Source organism: Ooceraea biroi, chromosome 1 (genome assembly GCF_003672135.1).
Source record: "Ooceraea biroi isolate clonal line C1 chromosome 1, Obir_v5.4, whole genome shotgun sequence".
NCBI classification, from domain to species: Eukaryota; Metazoa; Arthropoda; class Insecta; order Hymenoptera; family Formicidae; genus Ooceraea; species Ooceraea biroi.
The window spans coordinates 16,057,155-16,078,205 of record NC_039506.1 but is presented as its reverse complement, the minus strand read 5'-3'; the positions used below and the strand labels follow the sequence as shown (position 1 = coordinate 16,078,205).

Genomic DNA, 21,051 nt, shown 5'->3' with positions numbered 1-21,051 from the left:
TTGCCTGCACGCACGTTCGCGCGATTTCGCTGCGAATCGTAGTTGTAGATGACGTAGATCTCTCTCTCTCTCTCTCTCTCTCTCTCTCTCTCTCTCTCTTCTTTTCTTCATCGCATGGACATCGACGCGTCAAACTTGGCCGGATAAAAACGACGACGGAGCTGATCGATATCTGCGCCAGGTATATGCCAAATGTTGCGGAAACAATGAACGGGTGTTTCTCTGACGAGGCAGAGACTCTGGACTAGGCCTGACACGTGTCTGGAATTCGAGATGACCGCGACTGAGGCCGAACGTAGGCAAAATCGATGTGGAATGTAACGATTTTTATTTGTCTCGTCTTTTATTTCCATTACGAATAATCGAGTTTGCTTCTTTGCGATGGATTATATTACAGCGAGGATCGGATGAAGTTACATAGGCTACAATTAGTTTGAGGATAAATACCGGCGGATGCTGGCTTTCCGGCCGGGCCCGGAAGATAAGAATTTTCAGGGGTCTCCCATGGGAGCGCAATTGCGCAAACAGGAATCGGATTTTTTATTTCTCCTGCGTAAATCTCCTCTAATAAGAAATTAATGAAATGTGTTAAAAATGAAATGCATGACAAATGTGTTATAAATATCCATAAGTACGACAAAAATGTGAGAAACACTTTAGAGACCTCTGGTTCTCCAATAAAAAATAATATAATAATAAAAATAATTAGGTCTCTATACAATAATCACGTCTTTCGATTCGTCGAACGTTTTTCAAACGTCAATTCTATTACATTCTCTTTCCACGATTTCAAGTCGACCGTCGTTTCCGAGAGACGAGCTTTGCTTTGACAACTACTGCCGATCGTTCTGTGTATGTAATAACGCGGATTTTTATGTCGTCACGTTTGTTTGAGCTACGAACACACACGTGCGCCGCTAACACGTATGCTTACGTCTCTTAAGGCTCATGTCTCCTTGCTTACGTTAGCAACACTCCGGATAGCGGGTCGTATCGAATGTTCCAGGCGTCATCTAAGCCCACCGCGGGTTAATTATACTTTGAAAAGGAAAGGCAACGAGAGGAAATGAGGGTCGCATGAGCCCGAGGGGCGGATGTGACAATTGGAAAATCTGAAATGCAGCTGTGCGCTCTCGGAGTCACTTGGTTGCCATTTGGCTGCACGAAATATCTCGGACCGACTAAACCTGCGGTTTGACATTTCGCCGTCGGTTTCAGATTACGGTTATATCTGCGATAAGAAACAATGTCGACTAATCTCCCGTGGAACAGCCGAAAATTTCCCGAAAAATTCTCGAAGGACTTCTCGGAGAATCGGTTTAAGTAACAGTTTCGAAAAACGCGCTGTCCTACAATTTCGGTTTTTGTGATCGGATTTGTGGTGTCTGTATTTACTTATTACTTCTTTGTTATTATTTATTAATGAAATAAATTTATATATTTCTTAATAAAAATGCGTGATAAGATGCACGTTTGCTGTACGCTTCGTTCCTAATTGAAATGGGAAAATTTAATAATAATTAATAAAAAAGTATTCAGTATGTAAAGACGATAAACACTGCATTCCTGCGAAGACACGATTTATTACATTAAATGTAACAATGTAGCGATTTTACAGCAGATTATATGAATGCTCGAAAATAAAAAGTCCACGAAAGGTGAATTATGCTTTCACGGAAATGAAACAGAGTTATGAATGAACTGCAAAATAGAAAATCCGACTTTCAGTTTCTTTTCATTCCTAGACCCCAGGGTGCAACTTTTAAGGTCAGCCTTGAACTTGGGAATTCTTCGAAGGGACTCTTAAGTATTTCCTAATATTTATGAGTCCCACTTTTCCGTCGCACGTAGACATAAATATCTGACTACGTCAGCGACCTTTATCTTACTGCTTTTCTCTTTATAATACCTCTACAAATTTCCATTTTGCTCCACATAGTTTATTTTACGAATGCTGTAAATTACACGCTTACAAATATATTTCTTTCTCTCTGAAAGGAAATTTTATTTCACGCCACGTGATGATAAGAAATAATAGGCTTCTTTTGTCGAGCATTCGTAAATACGTTTCACTCTCAGCTCGCTCGTTACAACAGCTATTCGATCCCAATGACTTCCCGAATACGTGCGCCCTGTACATACATACATCGCAATCAATAGATATGCCGAACGCGTACGCGGCAGTCGAATGTGCGGACGACCACGCAATACGGGATGCGACTTGCTTTTCGTAGGTTCGATCGCTACTCGGTCACATCCACCGGATTTGCGTGAGAAAATTCAGATGCATCTGCAAAATACAAAGACGCACATTCGCAATATTCACATGCTGCATACGGATCGTCTTCACGCAAAAAGATAAAGGCTGCAATTCAGTTGGCGTTTCACACGTTTCAGAACACTGCTATCCTTTTTCCTTTATCCTCTTTGAAAAGAAGAGACGTGCAAAAACATGTGCAATAAGAGAAATCTTTTAGAAAATTAGGAAAGAGCCAATCATCAGTAATTTCTTTGGGAATCAATTTTCGCGATAATTTCGAGTTTCAATCGACTTCGTGCTCGTCTCGGAGAGAATCTGCAGAAACGTTAATGCATTTCGAAATGGAGTTTGCAGTTTAGAGGTACTTGCGGTTTGCGCTTGAGACAAAAGGCCTCCCGCAATCAGCGCTGGCCAATCTGGCGGCTGGTCTCTTCTCGCTGCACGGTTTATACGTGTACGGCACGGCGAACATTAAACGCATCGTCGCCGTGTCGACGAGCAACAGGTTGCTCTTAATCTATCTAGGGCGCCAGATGTACGGCGCTCCGCGTGCATACGCGTTTCCTCGAGATTTCAACGTTAACTTCGTCTTGTCCATGATTTCGATTTACAGCCGGCTGTTAACGTCGCAGCGCTGCTGCGAAACTGCTGAAAAGCAGTTTTTAATACTAATGTGAGACGTTATATAGGAATGTCGTTCTATTTCTCGAGGTTTTGAGAGCACCGCAAGGACTGTCGTAAACCTGCGAATTTCCTTGGCAAAACCTAGAGAAACCCTAAAGAAAACCACTCTAAAAAACTACCGTCATAAAATATTGGGTTGACTGCGTGGAAAACGTGCGGATTCTTTCAGCAAAATTCAAACACAAAACCTTGTATTAGTTCTTAATATAAAGTTTCGTGTTTAAATTTTGTTTAAAAATTCCGCATGGACTTTCCAGCCAAGCTAATATTTCTGGAAGAGCTCTGGAAGATGATGAAGCACACTGAAGCTTTTTGGAGAATAATGATATTTTAATTATTGTTTAATATTTTTTAATATTATTTTTTAATATTAGTCCACAAATAAAACCTAGTGATGTAGCTGTTGATGCATAGGCATATTACAATTTTTTTATTTTTTCGGATTAAATAGGAGTTTAAATATTTCGGTCCCGTTTTGAACCCTCTCCAGGGAGATCAATCTTTTTCTCTTATTCTGGTTTCAAGTCAAAGTAAGATGCTCAAAGGGCGTCATTAGGATGAAAGAGAGAGGAAAGAGAAACCAGCCGGTCGCATATTCGTCACAATTGACACGATTGAGTCACAGCGGTTCTCAGTCCTGCGGCCATCCGGCAAACCGGTCTGACGGGGCTCGGCTGACCCCCCTCCGCCCCTATTTGGGGGGAATGCATGGCTCCACGTGTACGGCACGAATTACGGTCGCGATGAAAATGCTCCGATACGTACAACGTATCGAAAGTAAATGAAAAAAAAACTATTGAAGTGAAAGGTTCGCCGAGGTTAAAGAACTCTGTGATTGCAACAAAAAAAAGAGAGCTGTAATTATTTTCGACCATTGTGAAACGCTAGCGATCGAGCGCACAATCGATTTCTTATCTTTTGTGCCGGCCGTTAATTCTCGCATACACAAATCGCCAGAATTTGTTAATTTTGCGTAGGTTCCTCAAGCATTAACTAAATTCTGCGAAACTTTTTAATTTTCGCGATCAAATATTGAATTTTGCAACGTAGAAAATATTATTTAATATAATAAACCGTGCTGCAGTGTGTCTGTAATTTTATCCTAATTTCTAACAATTATTTTAAGTAAAAATATTCTCCCATCCTATTATTGGTCGAAAAGTGTAGTCGTAAAAGTAAAGTTATATTACCTTTTATATAAATACAATTTGAATTTTCGAAGAAGCCGAATTAATTAATTTATAGATTTAATATATAAGACTTGTTACGCGCACAAATAATGAATTAAAATAAGACGTATCATATTTTTTATGCGCATCGTGATGAAACGATAGAAATTACATTCGACACATAATTGCACCGTGATTATTGTCAAGGTATCTATGCGTTGCATGTACGTACGGGCGCAGACGATGAATACATGAATAATCAATAAATAACTAGCTAACGAGGACAACTGACAAAGCGGCCGTCGTAATAGGAATCAATCAGCTGAGCCGTAATTTTTAAAGGCATTTAGGCGTGTACGGGAATTAAACGTGTCTCATTGTGTTACGATACCAGTCGATTCCAGTGGATACCAGTGGATTTCTGTCAGGGAGAATTAGCGAAAAGTGGAAAAGCGGCTTCTGCAAACCGTGCGGCACGGTTCATTCACGTGCGTCATCATTAAAATAACGATGTCATTAAGCTAACGATAATTGATGATAATTTCATTAATATCATTAAGATAATATTAATTGCTTCTGTGTAGGGATTATTATTACCCGAGTAGAAATTTGGTCTGGCATACCTGATCTAGCGTATGCCAAATAAGCCCGAATACGATTTTTGATCTGGAAAACCGCAGTGGACTGAAAAAAATAAAATAAAATATCACGATAAAAATATTTATTACAATTGAAACGCGCACCCTCAGAAAGGATTTCTGATAACAAGACGAAAAATATTCTTGACTAATTGAATCGTATTACAAGTATAAAAAATATGAAAATAAAACAATTTTTAATTTAAATCAGTAATTTCTATTCTTCTCTCTCGAATTAAATAAGATTGTCTTACTGTCTTGAGACAAGAGTAACATATACAAATTTATGCTTATATATTCTTGTATGTAGAATAATTTGATATTAGCGCCACTTTATAGTGGGCTTTGTCGATGTCGACGCATTATTTTCTCACAGTCGCTCGTCGACTCGGCGCTTCTGCGTCCTTTATTCGGATAAAACGGCCAATATTTATGTATTGCAATCGAAAATCGAGAAAGTGTTTCTGTTATTTACAATGAATAAATGCAATACTCTACAAGAAATATTAAAAGATATGGAAATGTAAGTAAGTATATACAATATACTACTTACTTGAGAAATAAGATTCGAGATAAGACATTTCCATACTTTTTAATATTTCTTGTAGAGTATTGCACTTATTCATTGTAAATAACAGAAACACAGAAATACACAGAAACACTTTTCCGATTTTCGATTGCAACACATAAATATTGGCCGGTTTGTGCAAATTCTACAAATTCTCTTAGAAGAATAGAATAAGATGTCTTTTAGATCTCACAATATTCTTAAATCAAGAATATTTTGAACTTGCTAGAAATTTTTATCTAAATCCTTCTGAGAAAATTAATGAGATAGCACCAAGATTATTTGAATCTAGATTTTCGAATTTTCTATTCAAGATTAAAATATGCTTCTTTTCAATAATAAATATGATTGTCGCTATAGCGATCTTATTTTATGATAGATTAAAAAGTAATAGCATTAAGTCCAGAAATCTTTTCTATGAGTGCGCGCTTCAATCCTGTTATATATATATATTCGATTTATATATTTTGGATTCTGCTCAGCGGACCTGCAACGATGACCGCTGACCGTGACGATGAAAGAGCCGAGCTTTTCTGAATTAATGACATCAGACACAAAGACGCGAAAATTGCATCTCGGAGGTAATAGCGAGCAGATGCGGACAGCTCGCGCAGCGTTCACGTTGCATAAGATGCACGCGGGCCGCCTCTCGTCCTCCGTTCGTTGCGTCACCTCGCGCGTCTGGTCCACCAATCCGAGTGCCGGCGAAGGGAGTCGACGAAAAACGTAACTAACGGCGGATGTGCAACAGAATCCGCGGATGTGCGGGTCGTCACGAGCACGGGCACTCGCGCGCCGCATCCGCATGAATGGAATCGAATCCGTAGTAATTCTCACGCGTTTCCGATGCATTTACGCGACGCAAACGTGAGTCACCGGTGAGGCTCGCACGCGAAATTTTCATACAAACATGCGTGTCACTCATTGCCCATGCGTAACGAATCATGACGGCGGTTGCGAAATAAAGGGAAAGGGATGACGACGGAGGCTGCTGGAAATTCGTGATATCTCGGAAAGCATGCTCGACACAAGCACCGTCAGTTGGGAAATTTTATTACTTAATTTATGACGTGCGAGTGGTTTTAGGAACTTTTTGTTATTAATAATATCCGTCTAGAACAGGGCTGATGTTCAAAACGCGCTTGCAACGATAAAAGCGTCTTCAACGTGGCTTCTCAGCCAACCAAGTGGTTTTTCAACCACTTTTAGAGGTACTTTTATAAGCGTTGTAAGCGCGTTCTGAATATGAGCCAAGGTTACTAATAAAATTGTTATACATTATGGAGGTTTTTCCATGAAAGTATCGCACGCTACAGTTATTCGGAATGCATGAAAGAAAATGCCATTCTTGCCACGACATCCGCGATCCGCAGAGGAAGCAAGAATGAGAACCGTCGGTCCGTAAATGAGTTTGAGCAGCTACAAGCGCAGATGGAACAGCAAAAACGCAAGGATAAGATGGAAAGCTGCTGCTTCCTGAGAGGTTTCGAAGAACACGAAGAAGGACGAGTGAATTTCGATATTTTCCGATGAAGGATTATGCTCACGTTAGCTAGCAAGAGCGACATGGAGCGAGCTAAAATAGAGTTAAAATAAATACTCTAAAATACAGAACAACGATTGGAGTATCTAATTTTAACAGCACACGATAAAATGTTGATATAAATATTGTGAAATCGTCATGTCGATATTTTAAGCGGATAAAATTAATTAACAGGACATGAAACACGCGTATTGTTTTATTATGCCGCGTATCGTTTGAGATGAATCAGTCGCTCGTAGCAAAATACAGCCTTGAAGTAGAAGTATGCAATTACAGGATGTATTGTTATTACGAAATCGTATAATTGTTAATACATTCGGCATTGTTACAGAAAAAGAGTGATAATTGTTATGCGCATTCCCTGTACAAGGTAACTGATATCAGAAAAATAAAACTAAGTTATTAACAATTGCGTTTTTTTAAGAGAGCTCGTATCGGCGAATCGGCAAACGCGGGCGAACAGTGTTATCGGGTTGCTTTCTGAGCTCATTGCAAGATAAACACAAGAGCATACCGATGTCCTGAAACATATTTGTACACTTTGGCAGTTTGCATATTCCATGATAACGCCATGTTTCTTTATACGCAGCTACCATATCTCTTTCTTCTTTCTCTTTCTCTTCGGTAGATATCTCGTTGATGTTTTCACGTTTCAAATGTCGTCGGCAAATACAAAAGGTGTTGTCTGCCTTGGCTGGTAGCTGCGAATGTGATCGAGATGAATTACTTCCACGAAATAATTATATAACGGCGAGTGCAGTAATGATTCCGAGCAAGATCAGAGAGATTGCGGTCTGACGAAACCTTGCGCAACGAGGTGTAAGAGATACTCCAATCGTCATAAAATAATCATTACGTTTTTCATTGCAATACGCAAGACGTATAAAACATCGTCTGGGGTGAAAACATTTGTAAAAGGAAAAGATCAGTAATTAACGCGCATGTTACATTACATTTCTAAATATTACGTCACGTGAACTTTGGCGCCGCGATAATTAAAATTCAAACTACCCAGAATGCACGTGAAGTTAGCTAAAAGACATGACCCTGAAATTCTATGTACCTATGCCTTTCTAGGGGGGACCCGAACGAAAAGGGACGCACAACGCCATCCACCCCATGGGTGGATGGAAGGGGCATGCGGGGCACCGTACCGGCAAGGGGTCCCCCATCTCCCCAGAGCCAAATGCCGCTGTAAAAAGGACGATCATGGTAACGGTAGTAACGTCGTCGAATGGTCGAGCGTGCGGCACGCATTATGGAACACCGATCGCGCGCACATTATAGCACGCGCCCCCCTCCCATCCCTCTGGTATCCTTCCCCATCCATGGGGGCCCATTCCCCCATTCGCGTGTGCACATGTCCGCCGCTCTGCTGGTCCCTCTGTATCCCCGCGGAGATCCCTGCCGTTCTCTTCGCCCTTCGCCGCCCCCCTCGACTCCCAGCTCGACCCCCCTCCCCCTCATGACGGCACAACAAACAACCGCGACTTCTCATCAGTCGCCGCTCAAGAAGACTGCTACGCGCGTAAGCACGCACGCACGTACGCACGTCATCACGCATCCGAAGCCGCAGTACAGTCTCACGGTGTTTTCTGTGGGAAAGGGAAGGGCGAAAAGAACGAAAACGGAGAAAAGAGGGAAACAATAATTTAATCCTCTAGGAAACAGAGAAAGAGAGAGGAGAGAGGGAAAAAGGGGCACGCAAGACGGGGCACTTGGAGCGGCGAGCCTCGCCGCTGCACAATTTCATTTAGCGTCATGCGTGCATAGAGCACTGCGACGGCTGTACCGAGTGGGGGGGAGAAGAGGCTTTGTTGGGAAGGGAGATGTGGGCAGAGTGAATAAGAGAGAAAGACAAAAAGAATAGAAGAGAGATCGAGCGAGAGGAGAGACGGGGGGTTGGCGCGATTGACAGTTGGTAGTTAGTGTCGCTTCCTCGATACGCGACAGTGGTACGCCGCTAGTTCCGTTCGCTGTCGGATAGCTGCCTTCACTCGCCCGTGATTCTCCGGAGTACGTGCCCGAAGAGAGGCGCAAGGGAGGATCAAGAAACAGAAGGAACGAGAAGGAGGAAAAGGGGAGGGCTGGCGGCCGTTTGAGTTCGCGCTCGCTCGCGAGGATCGCGGGGATCGATCGGTGATCGCTCGCGATCGAGGAAAGGAGTAGGGACGATCGGGGGGAGGATCGCGCCGGGAGGATACTCCGGATACGCGTAGCTCGATCCCGCCGACGTTTGTTTACGCGCGCGTCGAGGTCGTTTCGAGACTCGGCGCTCGGCTTCGAGACGCGCGCAGGTATTCCCCGGGTAACCGTCAACCGCCGAGAGGAGATACTATAGCGCGAGTATTGTACTGCGCGAGAAATTCCTCAGCCGATTATCAGGAAAAGTATAATTAAGCAGCGGGATAATTGTCGGGGAGGTTGTGCGGAAGGGCGCCGGGCGAGGAGGGGAGAAGCGGAAGCGGCGAGGATAAGGTCCAAAAAGAAGGAGGGACGGGAACGGGGCGGGAGGAGCGACGAAGACGCGCGGCTTGCGTGCCCCCCTCTCTCCCGGCACTTTGTAACGCGGCGCTTTATTGCTCGCTCGCTAAATGATTCACGCGAGCGCGTGAACCGGAGAGCCGGCCGATCACTCGCAGGAAGAACTGGAACACGTCGTGGACTCGTCGGGAACTCGTCCAGTTCGTGTGGTTCGGTGACCGATCTCGCGCGGAGATCGAGGGAACGAAGGACCCCCGGCGGGGATAGGGAGTTTTACGAAGTAATAGAGAGAGAGAGAACGAGAGAGGCAGCAGAAGAAGGGCACGAAGGGGAAGAGAGAGAGGGAGAGAGAAGGAAACCGACACGGCGAGAGGGAACGAGAGAGACAGACAGGAGGGGGCAGTGGAAAAAGAGACAGAAAGAGGGGGCAACAGAGGAGGAAGGCGAAGCGGGGCGGCGCGTTGGTGAGGCCGAGACGGAAGACGGACGAAAGAAAAAAGAGAGGGAGGTAGAGAGGCTCGCCGCGTGGACAACCGTGCACGCTCTCGGTGTCTCTCTCTCTGTGGTTTCGTTTTGCTGCTTTCGTTCGCGCGAGAACGCGGTGGATGAGCCACGCTCGTTAGTGCCGGTTGACGGTACGTCTTCGTGGTCCCAGTGACGGTCGCCGGTGACGTTAGACTTCGGCCCGGTAAACGGAAGAAGGGCTGACCTGGTCATCCCGCTTAGGAGGATCATCGTACACGTGGTGGTAGTGGAGGAGGTGGTAGTGGTGGTTGTGCTCCTGGTGGCAGGTGGCAGGTAAAGAAGAAGGAGCAGAGCCTCGTCCTTGGGGTTGAAGCGCCCGTGGTCGACGTCCATCGACGTCGACGTCGACATCGTCTCCGTCGTCCCTGGACCAGCGAAGTCCCCGGCGCAATCATGTACAAGCTGCTAAGCGACGTAGGCCGTTACTTTAAACGGCAAGAGATCACCACGGACTCTATGGTGTTCCGCTTGCACAACAATTTCACTACGGCACTGCTGTTCACGTGCTCGATGGTGATCACGGCCACCCAGTACGTTGGTAATCCGATCTCCTGTATCGTCCAGGGTCTACCTACGCATGTTATCAACACTTACTGCTGGATAACGTCCACGTTCACCATGCCCGACGCCTTCAATCGACAGGTGTGTGTATGCGTGTGTGTGTGTGTGCGTGCATGTGTTTGATTTTCGCTGCTGCGATTCTCGTCTACGTCTTCATCCGCGCCAACACACTTGTTTCTAATTATCGTTCCTCGTCATCGTTCCTCGTCGCCGTTCCCCAAATTGGCAGGGAATCGCCGATTACGGAGATTTCGTATTCGGAATATCGCGGCTGCTTGTGTGTTCTTGAAATTGTTTCTGCAAAAGCCTCTATGTGTCAAGGCGAACAGCAGTGCTTCTACGGACTCGATAATGCACGATGATGTGCGGATGAGAGAAGTAGTTTTCGAAAATTGGCTCGTCCTGAAATCTCCGTATTCGGTGTCATTGCAACAACGCTGCACGCCACTCTCGAGACGCACCTATCTATTATCGCATTAAATAAATTCACGGAGAAACATTGAAAGCTAGAAAAACAGCTCTCATCGTCATAATTTGTTGAACGCTCAAACGAGCACATAAACCAGTTTGTTCTATAAATATTTATGAAAGACAGTTTGCAGGAAGCTATTAGCGAGTCCATTATCGATCGACAACTGCATTGATTATGTAAATCTCGTATCTTTTAAAAAGTACATTTTTGACTATTTTATCGTCGCCTTTTCATGAAAATTTAATCATCTACTTCATTAACTACATTACTACATTATTTACTTGTTCAGTAATCTCTTCAATTGCTGTAATTCTTTTATTTCCAAGCTCAATAGAAATCGTTCGTTGTATATCGCCTTTACGTTCATCGCACTCACACGTATACGTGTAGGAATATACTACGTACGTATAGTTGTATATATCTAATTATCTAAATTATCATATGTTATATGAACGTGAAGTGCCAATTACCGGGTAACAACCCGTGAGATAAAAATCGCGAATCTAAAAATCGAGTCTTTAGAATAGCCGTTGGAACAAGCCGTAGCTGCACAATTATATCTACACATTTTCATAATTTATACTTAAAATCATTGCGCTCATTTAGATCATTATTACATACTCTAAAATATATTTTGCAGTTTCTCCATCAGATTGCATCATCGTGTACACGATACTGTTTTCGATACACGATACTACACGGCTTCGCCGGTAATAGTGAAGTATTTGTCACGTTTACAGCTTTGATCCGATAGATCACTAGCCGGTAATATAAGCAGTGTTTGATTTCCGCTCGCGATAGCGAGATATAGTTTCGTGTCTCGTATTTCACGTGCGTATAGCTTTTTGGAGAATATATTTTGACGTTCGCCGGAACGTCATTCGCAATTTACGCGTTTTGTAAATGCTCGTCATATCGCGGGCTTTCATCGTCATCGATAATATCGCCAATCACTGATAATAAAATCGATAATAAAATTGACTATGCATGGTAAAAACATTATTAAAAATTATTAAGTCAGGATATTTATTTTTGTAGTAAATTCTGTTATAATACCAGTAATATAAACCATTATACTATTAGCACTATTCTATAGTACTATAATTTCAGGATACTATAATTTATAGGCGTCTGAGGCGCCAACCATATAGAATTCAACTATTTTTTTATCAGTGATAGAAAGGCTTCGGTATCTATTACTCGAATTCCTCATAAATTTCCAGGTTGAAATACTTCATGTGTCACGTGATTAACATTTGTGGAATGCTCGGGGAGTTTCCAAGAGATTTCTCACACGGGAAAGCGAAGGAAATGCCAAGATTATGACCGACAGAACGAAAAGCGATATATACTTATCGAAATATGTTGGAACGAGACGTCGGGGAACGTTGTAGGCAGTTAATTGCGATTTTAATTGACACGTATACATGTATAATTGAACTAATAGAGGAATACCTGATACATATTCCCCTATTAGAAAAAAGAAACGTACATGTAACGTCAAAAATGCTTGGACACGACACGTCGGCGAGACTAAAATTTTGCGAACGTAAACGATTCCAATTCGCGCGGGAGAGCTTGTCGATCTGAATGGCAGCAGTTGATATGATATTTTTACTCAAATATATAAGCACGATTGACACGATTCCGCATTTGTAGAAGTAATGCGAAGTTAAGGAATCAGACAAAATATTAGCCGATACGTATATACATGTACGTATTTGTTATTTATATTCTACTTAGATTCCGCCTTGAATGCGGCGGTTAATGCATTCCGGAACGTGCAAACGATAGTCGCCTTTGCGAACGTGATAAAAACGGTGAAGATTAACGCGTTGGCTAAGATGAATACACGATGAATACTATTTTTATCATTATACATGCATCGTGCGTCAAGCGAGTAATATTGCGCATTCGATTTAATAAACATGAAGCGGTCTCTCGAGTCACACGAGATGAATGTGCTAATGGACATTTAAACGAAAAAAAGAGGTCCAAAGAGGAGCCTCGATTCTCCCATCTCATGCAGCATAGAAGCTTGCAGCAACGTTGCAGCAACGGATTGCAATAGAACATTATCAAGATTTTTCCAAGCTAAATGGCCAAGTTAGAATCTCGACGCGGTTATTGGTGCATAATTTCACGCCTTATTGCATGTGAATTTGTGCAATAAAATACAGTAAAATATACAAACGTTTCGATCCTTATATCGTAGCGATCAGTCTGAGGAGGATTCTAAACAGGACTGCAACTTGCAACGTTGCTACAATATTGCCGCAATATTTCTATACCATACGTGATCTCGCGGTCATGGGGGATCGTGGGGGGCACGGTCGTTATTAATTCTCGGCATTCTTCGGGCCCAAGGGGGTACGTTTCTCGTTATCGTGCTCGAGAAGGGAGTCGAGTGGTCATTCGCGCAAACGTGAGCGCGCGCCACGAGCGCGCGTAGCTGTTATCGTCGTTATCATCGTATCCCATTGAAATATCGTGTTTCCAGATCGGCACGGAGGTCGCCCATCCAGGAGTGGCGAACGACTTCGGGGATGTCAACGCCAGGAAATATCACACGTACTACCAGTGGGTCTGCTTCGTGCTGTTTTTCCAGGTAGACACAGATCCTTCATTCGTGCCTTCTTATCGGCTATCTTACACGTGCGTTGCACGGGAGCGCGCACGCCAGACGAGAGATAGAGCCCGACTTCCTCCGATCTGCCGTCTCTTCTTTGTGCTTCGTCCGTCCGTCTGTCTTTCTGCTGATCCGCGCTGATCTCTCGTATGGCGACTTGACTCATCTTGTCGGCCCGTATGAGGGCCAGAAGGAAGAGGGGGCGTGGTTTCGCTCTCCGAAATTTAGGAGATGTTAAATGCAGAAGATGTTAAATAATTATTTTTATTTTATTTTTTTTATTTTAATTTTAACATGAAGAGATTTACATGTTAATTTACACTGTGCTGATCTTTTTGACCAGTTTTAATTGTGATATAAATCTGTCTGCGTAAGAGAAGTTAATAGCTGATCGATCGATTTCACGATTCACTTTGAGCAGTGACATTTGCGTGAGCAGTAAGGATTTTAATTTCAGACTTGGAAATTAATGTTAATACAATATCCAGGGAATTAAGAAGATTTCGTGGAAGAAGATTGAATCCGATCGCTGAAAGATATTCAGAAGAGAGATCGACGGTAAATTCAGCGGGAATAAAATTATGCATACATGCGTGCGTTCTTGATGTATCCTGCATAATAATGTAGCTTCGTGAAAAAGCGGACTCGGTCAGCTATTACCATTGTGGGCGACCAGCGATATTTAGTATGCAATTAGAGTTTCTGTTTATTTATTTTTTTATCAACAGGCGCTTGTGTGCTACTTGCCGCGATATCTGTGGAATTGTTGGGAAGGCAATCTGGTACAAACGCTGGTGAATGGCATGAATCACGGCATGGATCAGCAGGAAACCATAACGAAGAAGAAACACGTCCTCATGGATTACTTAATGAGGCACATCAGGGTAAGAACGAGAAGTCCTAAATCCGAATCCGATTTCTGTAACGAGTTCTTGATAGACACGTTTAATTTCCCAGACATTCAAATATAAATTTACAAAATAGTAGTAGACAATAGAATTCGGGGTCAGAAAATTCAAGGTATCATTTAACAGGCATGTGTCTTATCACTCTTCGTGGTGGTCATTGATATCCAGCGGTATAGCTTTCAACAACATCGCACGTGCCGTTGGTGTCATCGCCTCCCCACGTTAAGATGTTTTCAAAACAAGCTCGGGAATCTAGACTCGCAGATAGCCGTTGAATTTGAATTGTTAAGGAGCGCGATGCCCGCTTTTCAACTGCGCCATAACTCGGGAATAAATACGCATCAATTTAGTAACGGCACGTGAACGTAAATCTAGAAAGATCGTTGAGAAACTGTAGCCTGAATCGATGCGTCGAGTACTTCTATTTCTCGCTGAAAGACAAACGGAGACAGATTTGTATCGCGCGCTGCATCGCGCGCTGCATTTGCTCCGTAAATAGATTAGTGCGAGATTATTGCGGTGCCGTTTAGGCGGAATACGTTAGATGACGATCAGAGCGACGTCAGGGGTTCGCGGGCGACTGAGAGAGGGAGAGAGGGAAGAGGAGGACGAGGGAGACGACCGCGTTAAGTCCAATTCGCCCTCGTTGAGTCCAATTGGCGTTAATTCAGCGACGAATTGTGCTTTCAGAGACACAACTCGTACGTGTATCGGTACTTCGCCTGCGAGGTGTTCTGCCTGATAAACATATTCGGCCAGATGTACCTGATGAACCGATTCTTCGGCGGGCAATTCATCAGCTACGGGGTGCGGGTGCTGCAGTTCTCGGACCTGCCGCAGGAGGAGCGGATCGACCCGATGGTCTACATATTCCCGCGCGTCACCAAGTGCATCTTCCACAAGTACGGTCCGTCCGGTACGATCCAGCAGCACGACTCGCTCTGCATCCTGCCGCTCAACATCGTCAACGAGAAGACGTACATCTTCATCTGGTTCTGGTTCCTGATACTGTCCGGCATGCTGATCGGCCTGCTGCTGTACCGCCTGGCGATTATTATCATGACGAGCCTGCGCTCGCGGCTGCTGCATCTGTCGACGCGGATGCTGCCGATCGAGATCTGCCAGAGTGTCAGCAAGAAGCTCGACCTGGGCGACTGGTGGATACTCTACTGCCTGGCGAGCAACATGGACTCGCTCCTCTACAGGGATTTCCTCATGGAGTTCACGAAGAAGATGGGCGACACCAGCTCGAGGCCCGTGACGGCATAAGCGCGAGACCGTCCTAGACGTGTAGCGTGTTGGTGTATAGTACGAGAATTACTTAGCTTAAATACGACATCGACATGGACTCACTCCACACCTCGCGACGCGCTTTTCCGTTGCTGATCGCGCGCGTATCGTCGTGGCGTCGCGCTACGACTTATATAGATTATATTTTCGTACCGCGTCAAGTACCGTAGCGTTAATCCACACACGCGCGCGAGAGGGATCGAGGTTGACGCCGGACTTGATTCCGCTTCCTTTGTACGTGGCGATTCGGAGTTGTCGCCAGCGATCTCCTTCAAGCTTTTAATTAAACATGAAAATGGATGAAGGAATGACCGATCGTTTCGACATCAATTTTGTTTTTTTATGACCGTGTAATAATTGTTAAAAGTTCGAAGGATGCTCCGAGTCGCGTTACGCAAGATTGATCTTCTCCAAGTCAACGATCACACTTCTTCGACATTCCCGGCTTGGGCGAGATCAGCGCAGCGATATTACACTTACGCGGTCTCGCGCGCGCGGATGAGATTTTAATGAGGCAGTTTCATGTAGAATATATATGTAGGGATAGGTACGAAGCTGGTGAGGAGCGATAGTCCGTTATTCGACGAACGCTGTTATTCGAAGAGGAATGATCCTAACGCGACTCTGGCGTGAGCAGTGTACGTGAAAATTTAGCTCAATTGCGGAACCCGTATGTCATGTATATAATGTAACGGACGCGCAAAGGGTGTTTCCACTGCGCGTATCCCCTTCATCAGCGGAGCAGGACGAGAACGACGATGGAAAAGGTATTTTTAGCTCTTCGAGATCGTTCGATGATCGAATTTACTTTTATTCGCCTTGAAAGTTTTCTTGTCCTCAAGGTCTTCAAGAGGACCTCGCGCGATTCGAGGCAAAGAATTCCTTAAAAAAAAATACTCAGTTTCCAGATGCTTTCAACGAGTTGCGTTTACGTTTTGATGTATTGAAGGACGACGTGATTCTGTGTCACAACTAATGTCCGAGGACCAGATAGATATAATTTATCGCCGATTGCCTTAGTCGCGCAAAAGTGATTGTACACTCTGCATACTCGTTCGCCGGTTGCTCAAAGCGTATTAACATTTCCATTGGCACTTTTACTTCGTGCTCGCAGTCGCGTTCGGGAATTCGGTACGTCGATCGTGACGACCTTGGAAAAAGTGCGACGTGTAATCTAACTGTTCACATCGGATTAAGCGATCTCTCCCGCCCGCCCGCCCGCTCGCTCGCTTGCATGAAATGACCGATGAAGTTGCAATTTATCGTGACGTGCATGTTACCGGCCTGTCGGCCTGGCGTTTTTAGCGGACATTTATTCACTCGGCGTGACGCATGAGCATCTCATGAGCGACGCGCGCCTTATTTATCCCTTATATGTCAATTAAGAGAAAAGAGGCTACGTTAGAAGAACGCGTGATCTGGCGTCGCTTAATTATGGTATAGCGTGTAGAATCCTCGACTTCAATTTGCTCGAGTCTTTAACGAGCTCAACAATGACATCCCGAGTCTTTATGTAACGGGAATATTTTTATCTTGTTGTAAAACTGAGAGATATTTAATATAATATTGATATAATATTGAATATCAGAGAATTAGAATCTCTTGGCAGTTTTTATTTCTTTTTTTTTTTGTTTTTAGACAAGGTTCAAGTCCGTCATTCAAATTAAGGTCGAGGATTTCGATACCGAGCAACGTGTAATCTCAAACTATCTCCTTCCGCGCAACGTAACGGGGAACAAATTACTCTCGCATTACGACTTAAGTCATGTCCAGGCGCGTTCACGTATACGCGCTTGTGTACTTTCGCTGCCAACCGATTGCGTCATCTTGGACCGCAAGAGAACCGCGTCATACGAGCTAGCTCGACTAATAATGGTTACTGGAGGATTGCGATGATTGCGTAGTGGCGATCGGAAATATCGTAAGAGAAAAAAACTTCTTCGTTCTTCCTTACGTTAACTTTGTTCAATTCCTTTTTATTCGTTAATCGCATCGGAATTGATTTGCTTAATCGTGCTCGCGTGCATGTCCTGCAGTTATTGCGTAAGATGTGATAAACAGTAGTAACAATCGAGAGAGAGACTAAAGGTCGAAGTCTTTGAGAGAGGCGAGAAACTTTATTGTCGACTCGCTCGATATCCCGCGCAAGATTCTTTAGCCGTTTGTGTTCTACGGACAACGCCGCCGTTGTCGAGACAAGACTTTTCCACTTGGGACTCGTGGACTCGTTCGTTCATAGCCTCTTAGCGTTTAAGTTTGATTGTATCTAAGAGAATAAAGATGTGTAAAGAGATTGAATCTTGAACGATCTGAACCAGAGCTGAACCCTGCGTTCTTCCTCCGCGGGGAAAACGCGGAGATTTCAACGCGACACGTGATCGATTCGTGGAAAACAATTCCTGCGCATTGTAATGCCGAACTGTAACTATAACGCGCTAGATATGTTCTCCTGATACTTTATCAAGTGCGGTGTTCGAAGTGAATCTGTTCGATTGTTTAATTATCGTTATAAATTTCGAGGGATTGCAATTCGTGGGCATTGTGCCTCTTGCGTCATATTTCGTCATTTTGCAGCAGACCGCCTGTAGTTGTGCATCTACTTGAGCACTTTGAACAGCGGGTTGCCTGCCCACAGGCGCAGCGTTACGTGTTAATTTACTTACGATGTTATATGAAATTTTCCATAACAATATCTAGCGCGTGCATTGTCGTCTTTTTTTTGTTACTTCCTCTTTTGTCAGAAGGTAAATTTTGTAAGTAAATATTAAATTCTACAGCTGCTTTTACGCACGTCACGAGCGCCTTTGCGTGCAAAATTCATACGTTTACGCCGAAGCGGGTTGCCATTTTGCAGGCGGGACTGCAGGTAGGGTTGCGGTGCTACAGGTGTCTGAGGAAACGCAAACTAAAACCGTTATCGAGATACTCGATGTCTGCGGTTATATCCATCGTAACTTTGAACGGCGGATTGCCATTCTGCAGACGCGGAGAGATATATGTCAAACGAATTGCGATAGCACAGGCGTTCTAGTGGAAACTGATCACCACAGGGTACTAAAGCGTATCGAAAGAGCCACGCTGTTCAGTATCAGAGAGACTTTTATTGAGTGGTTTGCTGTGTTCTGTGAGATAAATGTAAAACAATTCGGACTAAATCAGACAGTGTTGACAAAATAATATTTTACTACGGAATAATATTTTATTAAAAAACTTACTATAATAAAATTGCTGAGAGAAACGACCGAGTTGTTATCATTATAAGTTACTTCCTACATAATGCCTAACGTAAAAACGTATTATCATCACAATAGATTGTTATAATAATTCCTGACATTTCCCGTATTTTCAGACTCATTTGGTATGCCAAGAAAACAAGAAAAAAATGATCCTTATTAAGTTTAATCGACGTCGGAAGAATCGGTCCTAAATTAGGGACGAATACCCGAAAGAGACGCCTCGCGGAGCGCGACTAGGTGGAAGCGCGGAGGAGTCTCTCGTCTCTCTCTTCCTCTTTCTTTCTTCTCTCTCTCTCCCTCTCTCTCTATTTCTCTTACCCAGCAAGAGATGCACGCGCTCCCGGCGTATACTCGCACGCTCGATTCGGGTTCGGCGTTTCTATTCCTGGCGCGGTCCGACTCCTCGTCTCCGGCTCCTCCTAACCGGAGATGCCATGCCCCGGCTACGAGCGAGCGCGCGCGTCCAGTGCGGAGCGGAGTCTGCCCGCGACGGAGTCGAGCGTGTACGTGCGCGGCGCGCGGAAGTGGCTGCCGGAAATGTGCGTGCGTGTGATGCGACGGGATCGAGAGCGTGGACGACGACGACGACGACAGGACGACGCCGACACCGCTCGCCGACGAACCGCGGGCCGTCGACGAACAGCGGATCGCGCCGCGAACGCGACCCTACGCGGCTGATCCGCGCGGAAACGTCCGCCGCTTCCGGCGCGGAGCTCGCGGCCAGCGGAATGCCGAGCGGATCGTTGACGGTCGCCGAGAGATCCGCGACTCCCCGCTAACTTGATCTCAAATCCCCGGACTAGCGACGGAAATGTCGGACCGCCGTCGGCCGCGCTGGAAGTCGCGACGCCCCGCGAACCACCTCCGGCGGAAGTTGTCGAGCTAGAGTGTTCTCGCCGCGGGGTGTGAGACCGATCGCTGATCGACAGCCGAGTGACAGCGTGCGCACGCGGCCGCGAGTGGCAGGCATGAACGCCGGGGACATTCGCTGCCCTTCCGTCCCTTCCTATGTCCCTTGCTGTCGATGTCGAGTCGCTAGAAGACGTAGGTCCCCTCTCGAGTCTCGGAAGAGAAGATTCTTGGAGACTTGTCGCGACAGCGTGGTTGGTTTTTAATAATACGGTAAACGACGTGTTCACGTCACGGTGAACGATATGATGTAAGTTCACGATGAAGTCATCACTCCAGCTTATAGTCACTTGTAATACTGAATGCGAGATTCCAGCATTTTCGTACATAAAGCTCGATATTACAAAAATTCCTACAAATTGTCAGAAGGGTGTCATCGAGTTTAAATTTCAATGTGCGAACACGTAAAAGAAATTTAACGGAAGGAACGTCTTTTATGTTCGCAACATTGAAAATTGCGCCCATCGAAATTACATAGTCCAATCGCTGATTACTGCTTCGGATATTTTCGGACGACCCTTGTTCACGATGATGCATTGCTCCCGGACGTGGCGAGCGGGCTGGACTGGCTGACTCGACAGTCTCGCTCGGATTCGTGTGTTTAGATTATCAGCGGAAAGCTTTCGCCTCTCGCTCGGATCCACGTGGTCAGATCGTCGGTCCCCCTTTATGAAAAATCACATTAACACCGAGTTTTTCGGCCAAAAGCGCGCGCGGACATGCCCGCTTTTCTCTATTTTCGTATCATGAGGAAGAGACAAACGCAGGCAGATAAATGTGCCATTGTCACTGTTTATGCACCAATCCTGCGTTCTCGCTACGTGACAGAGATATAATAAAGAGGAACAATGCGAAATTGACAATAGACGACCCCCCCCATTGTCCCCTCCCGATGTCAGTTTCCGGAAACGTCGCGGGAGCCTTCAAAACGTAACGACAAACTTTATATTTATCTTCGGCAGCTAAAAAAAGAAACTGACAAATTGCGTGAAAAATGATGCGAATGGGAGAGACGACACGGAACACATGTGATTACATTTTTATCTCTCATTTTGTTTACATTTCCCTGCCGATACGTTGACAAGATGATTCTCGCGCTGATTCACATCTCACCAGACGCGCGCCGCTCGGGTTCCATTCGTGGTCGCGAGATATCTCGATTCGCACGTGGCGAG

At 44.7% G+C, this 21,051-nt stretch overlaps 1 protein-coding gene across 1 annotated transcript; it reads left to right on the top strand.

The window, feature by feature from the left end:
- Window positions 1-10,264: 10,264 nt before the first annotated feature.
- On the top strand, window positions 10,265-18,025 carry LOC105274907 (innexin inx1). The gene is made up of 4 exons (XM_011331388.3): window positions 10,265-10,513; window positions 13,405-13,512; window positions 14,262-14,417; window positions 15,132-18,025. The coding sequence occupies exons 1-4, from the start codon at window positions 10,265-10,267 to the stop codon at window positions 15,708-15,710; spliced, it is 1,092 nt and encodes a 363-aa protein (XP_011329690.1). The 3' UTR covers window positions 15,711-18,025.
- The last annotated feature ends 3,026 nt before the right edge of the window (window positions 18,026-21,051 follow it).

Excerpts from the sequence above, each read along its gene's own strand:
- LOC105274907 (XM_011331388.3), top strand. The coding sequence starts at position 10,265 with ATGTACAAGCTGCTAAGCGACGTAGGCCGTTACTTTAAACGGCAAGAG. Across the intron at positions 10,514-13,404 it reads CCGACGCCTTCAATCGACAG|ATCGGCACGGAGGTCGCCCA; the intron begins GTGTGTGTATGC and ends TCGTGTTTCCAG. Across the intron at positions 14,418-15,131 it reads ACTTAATGAGGCACATCAGG|AGACACAACTCGTACGTGTA; the intron begins GTAAGAACGAGA and ends TTGTGCTTTCAG.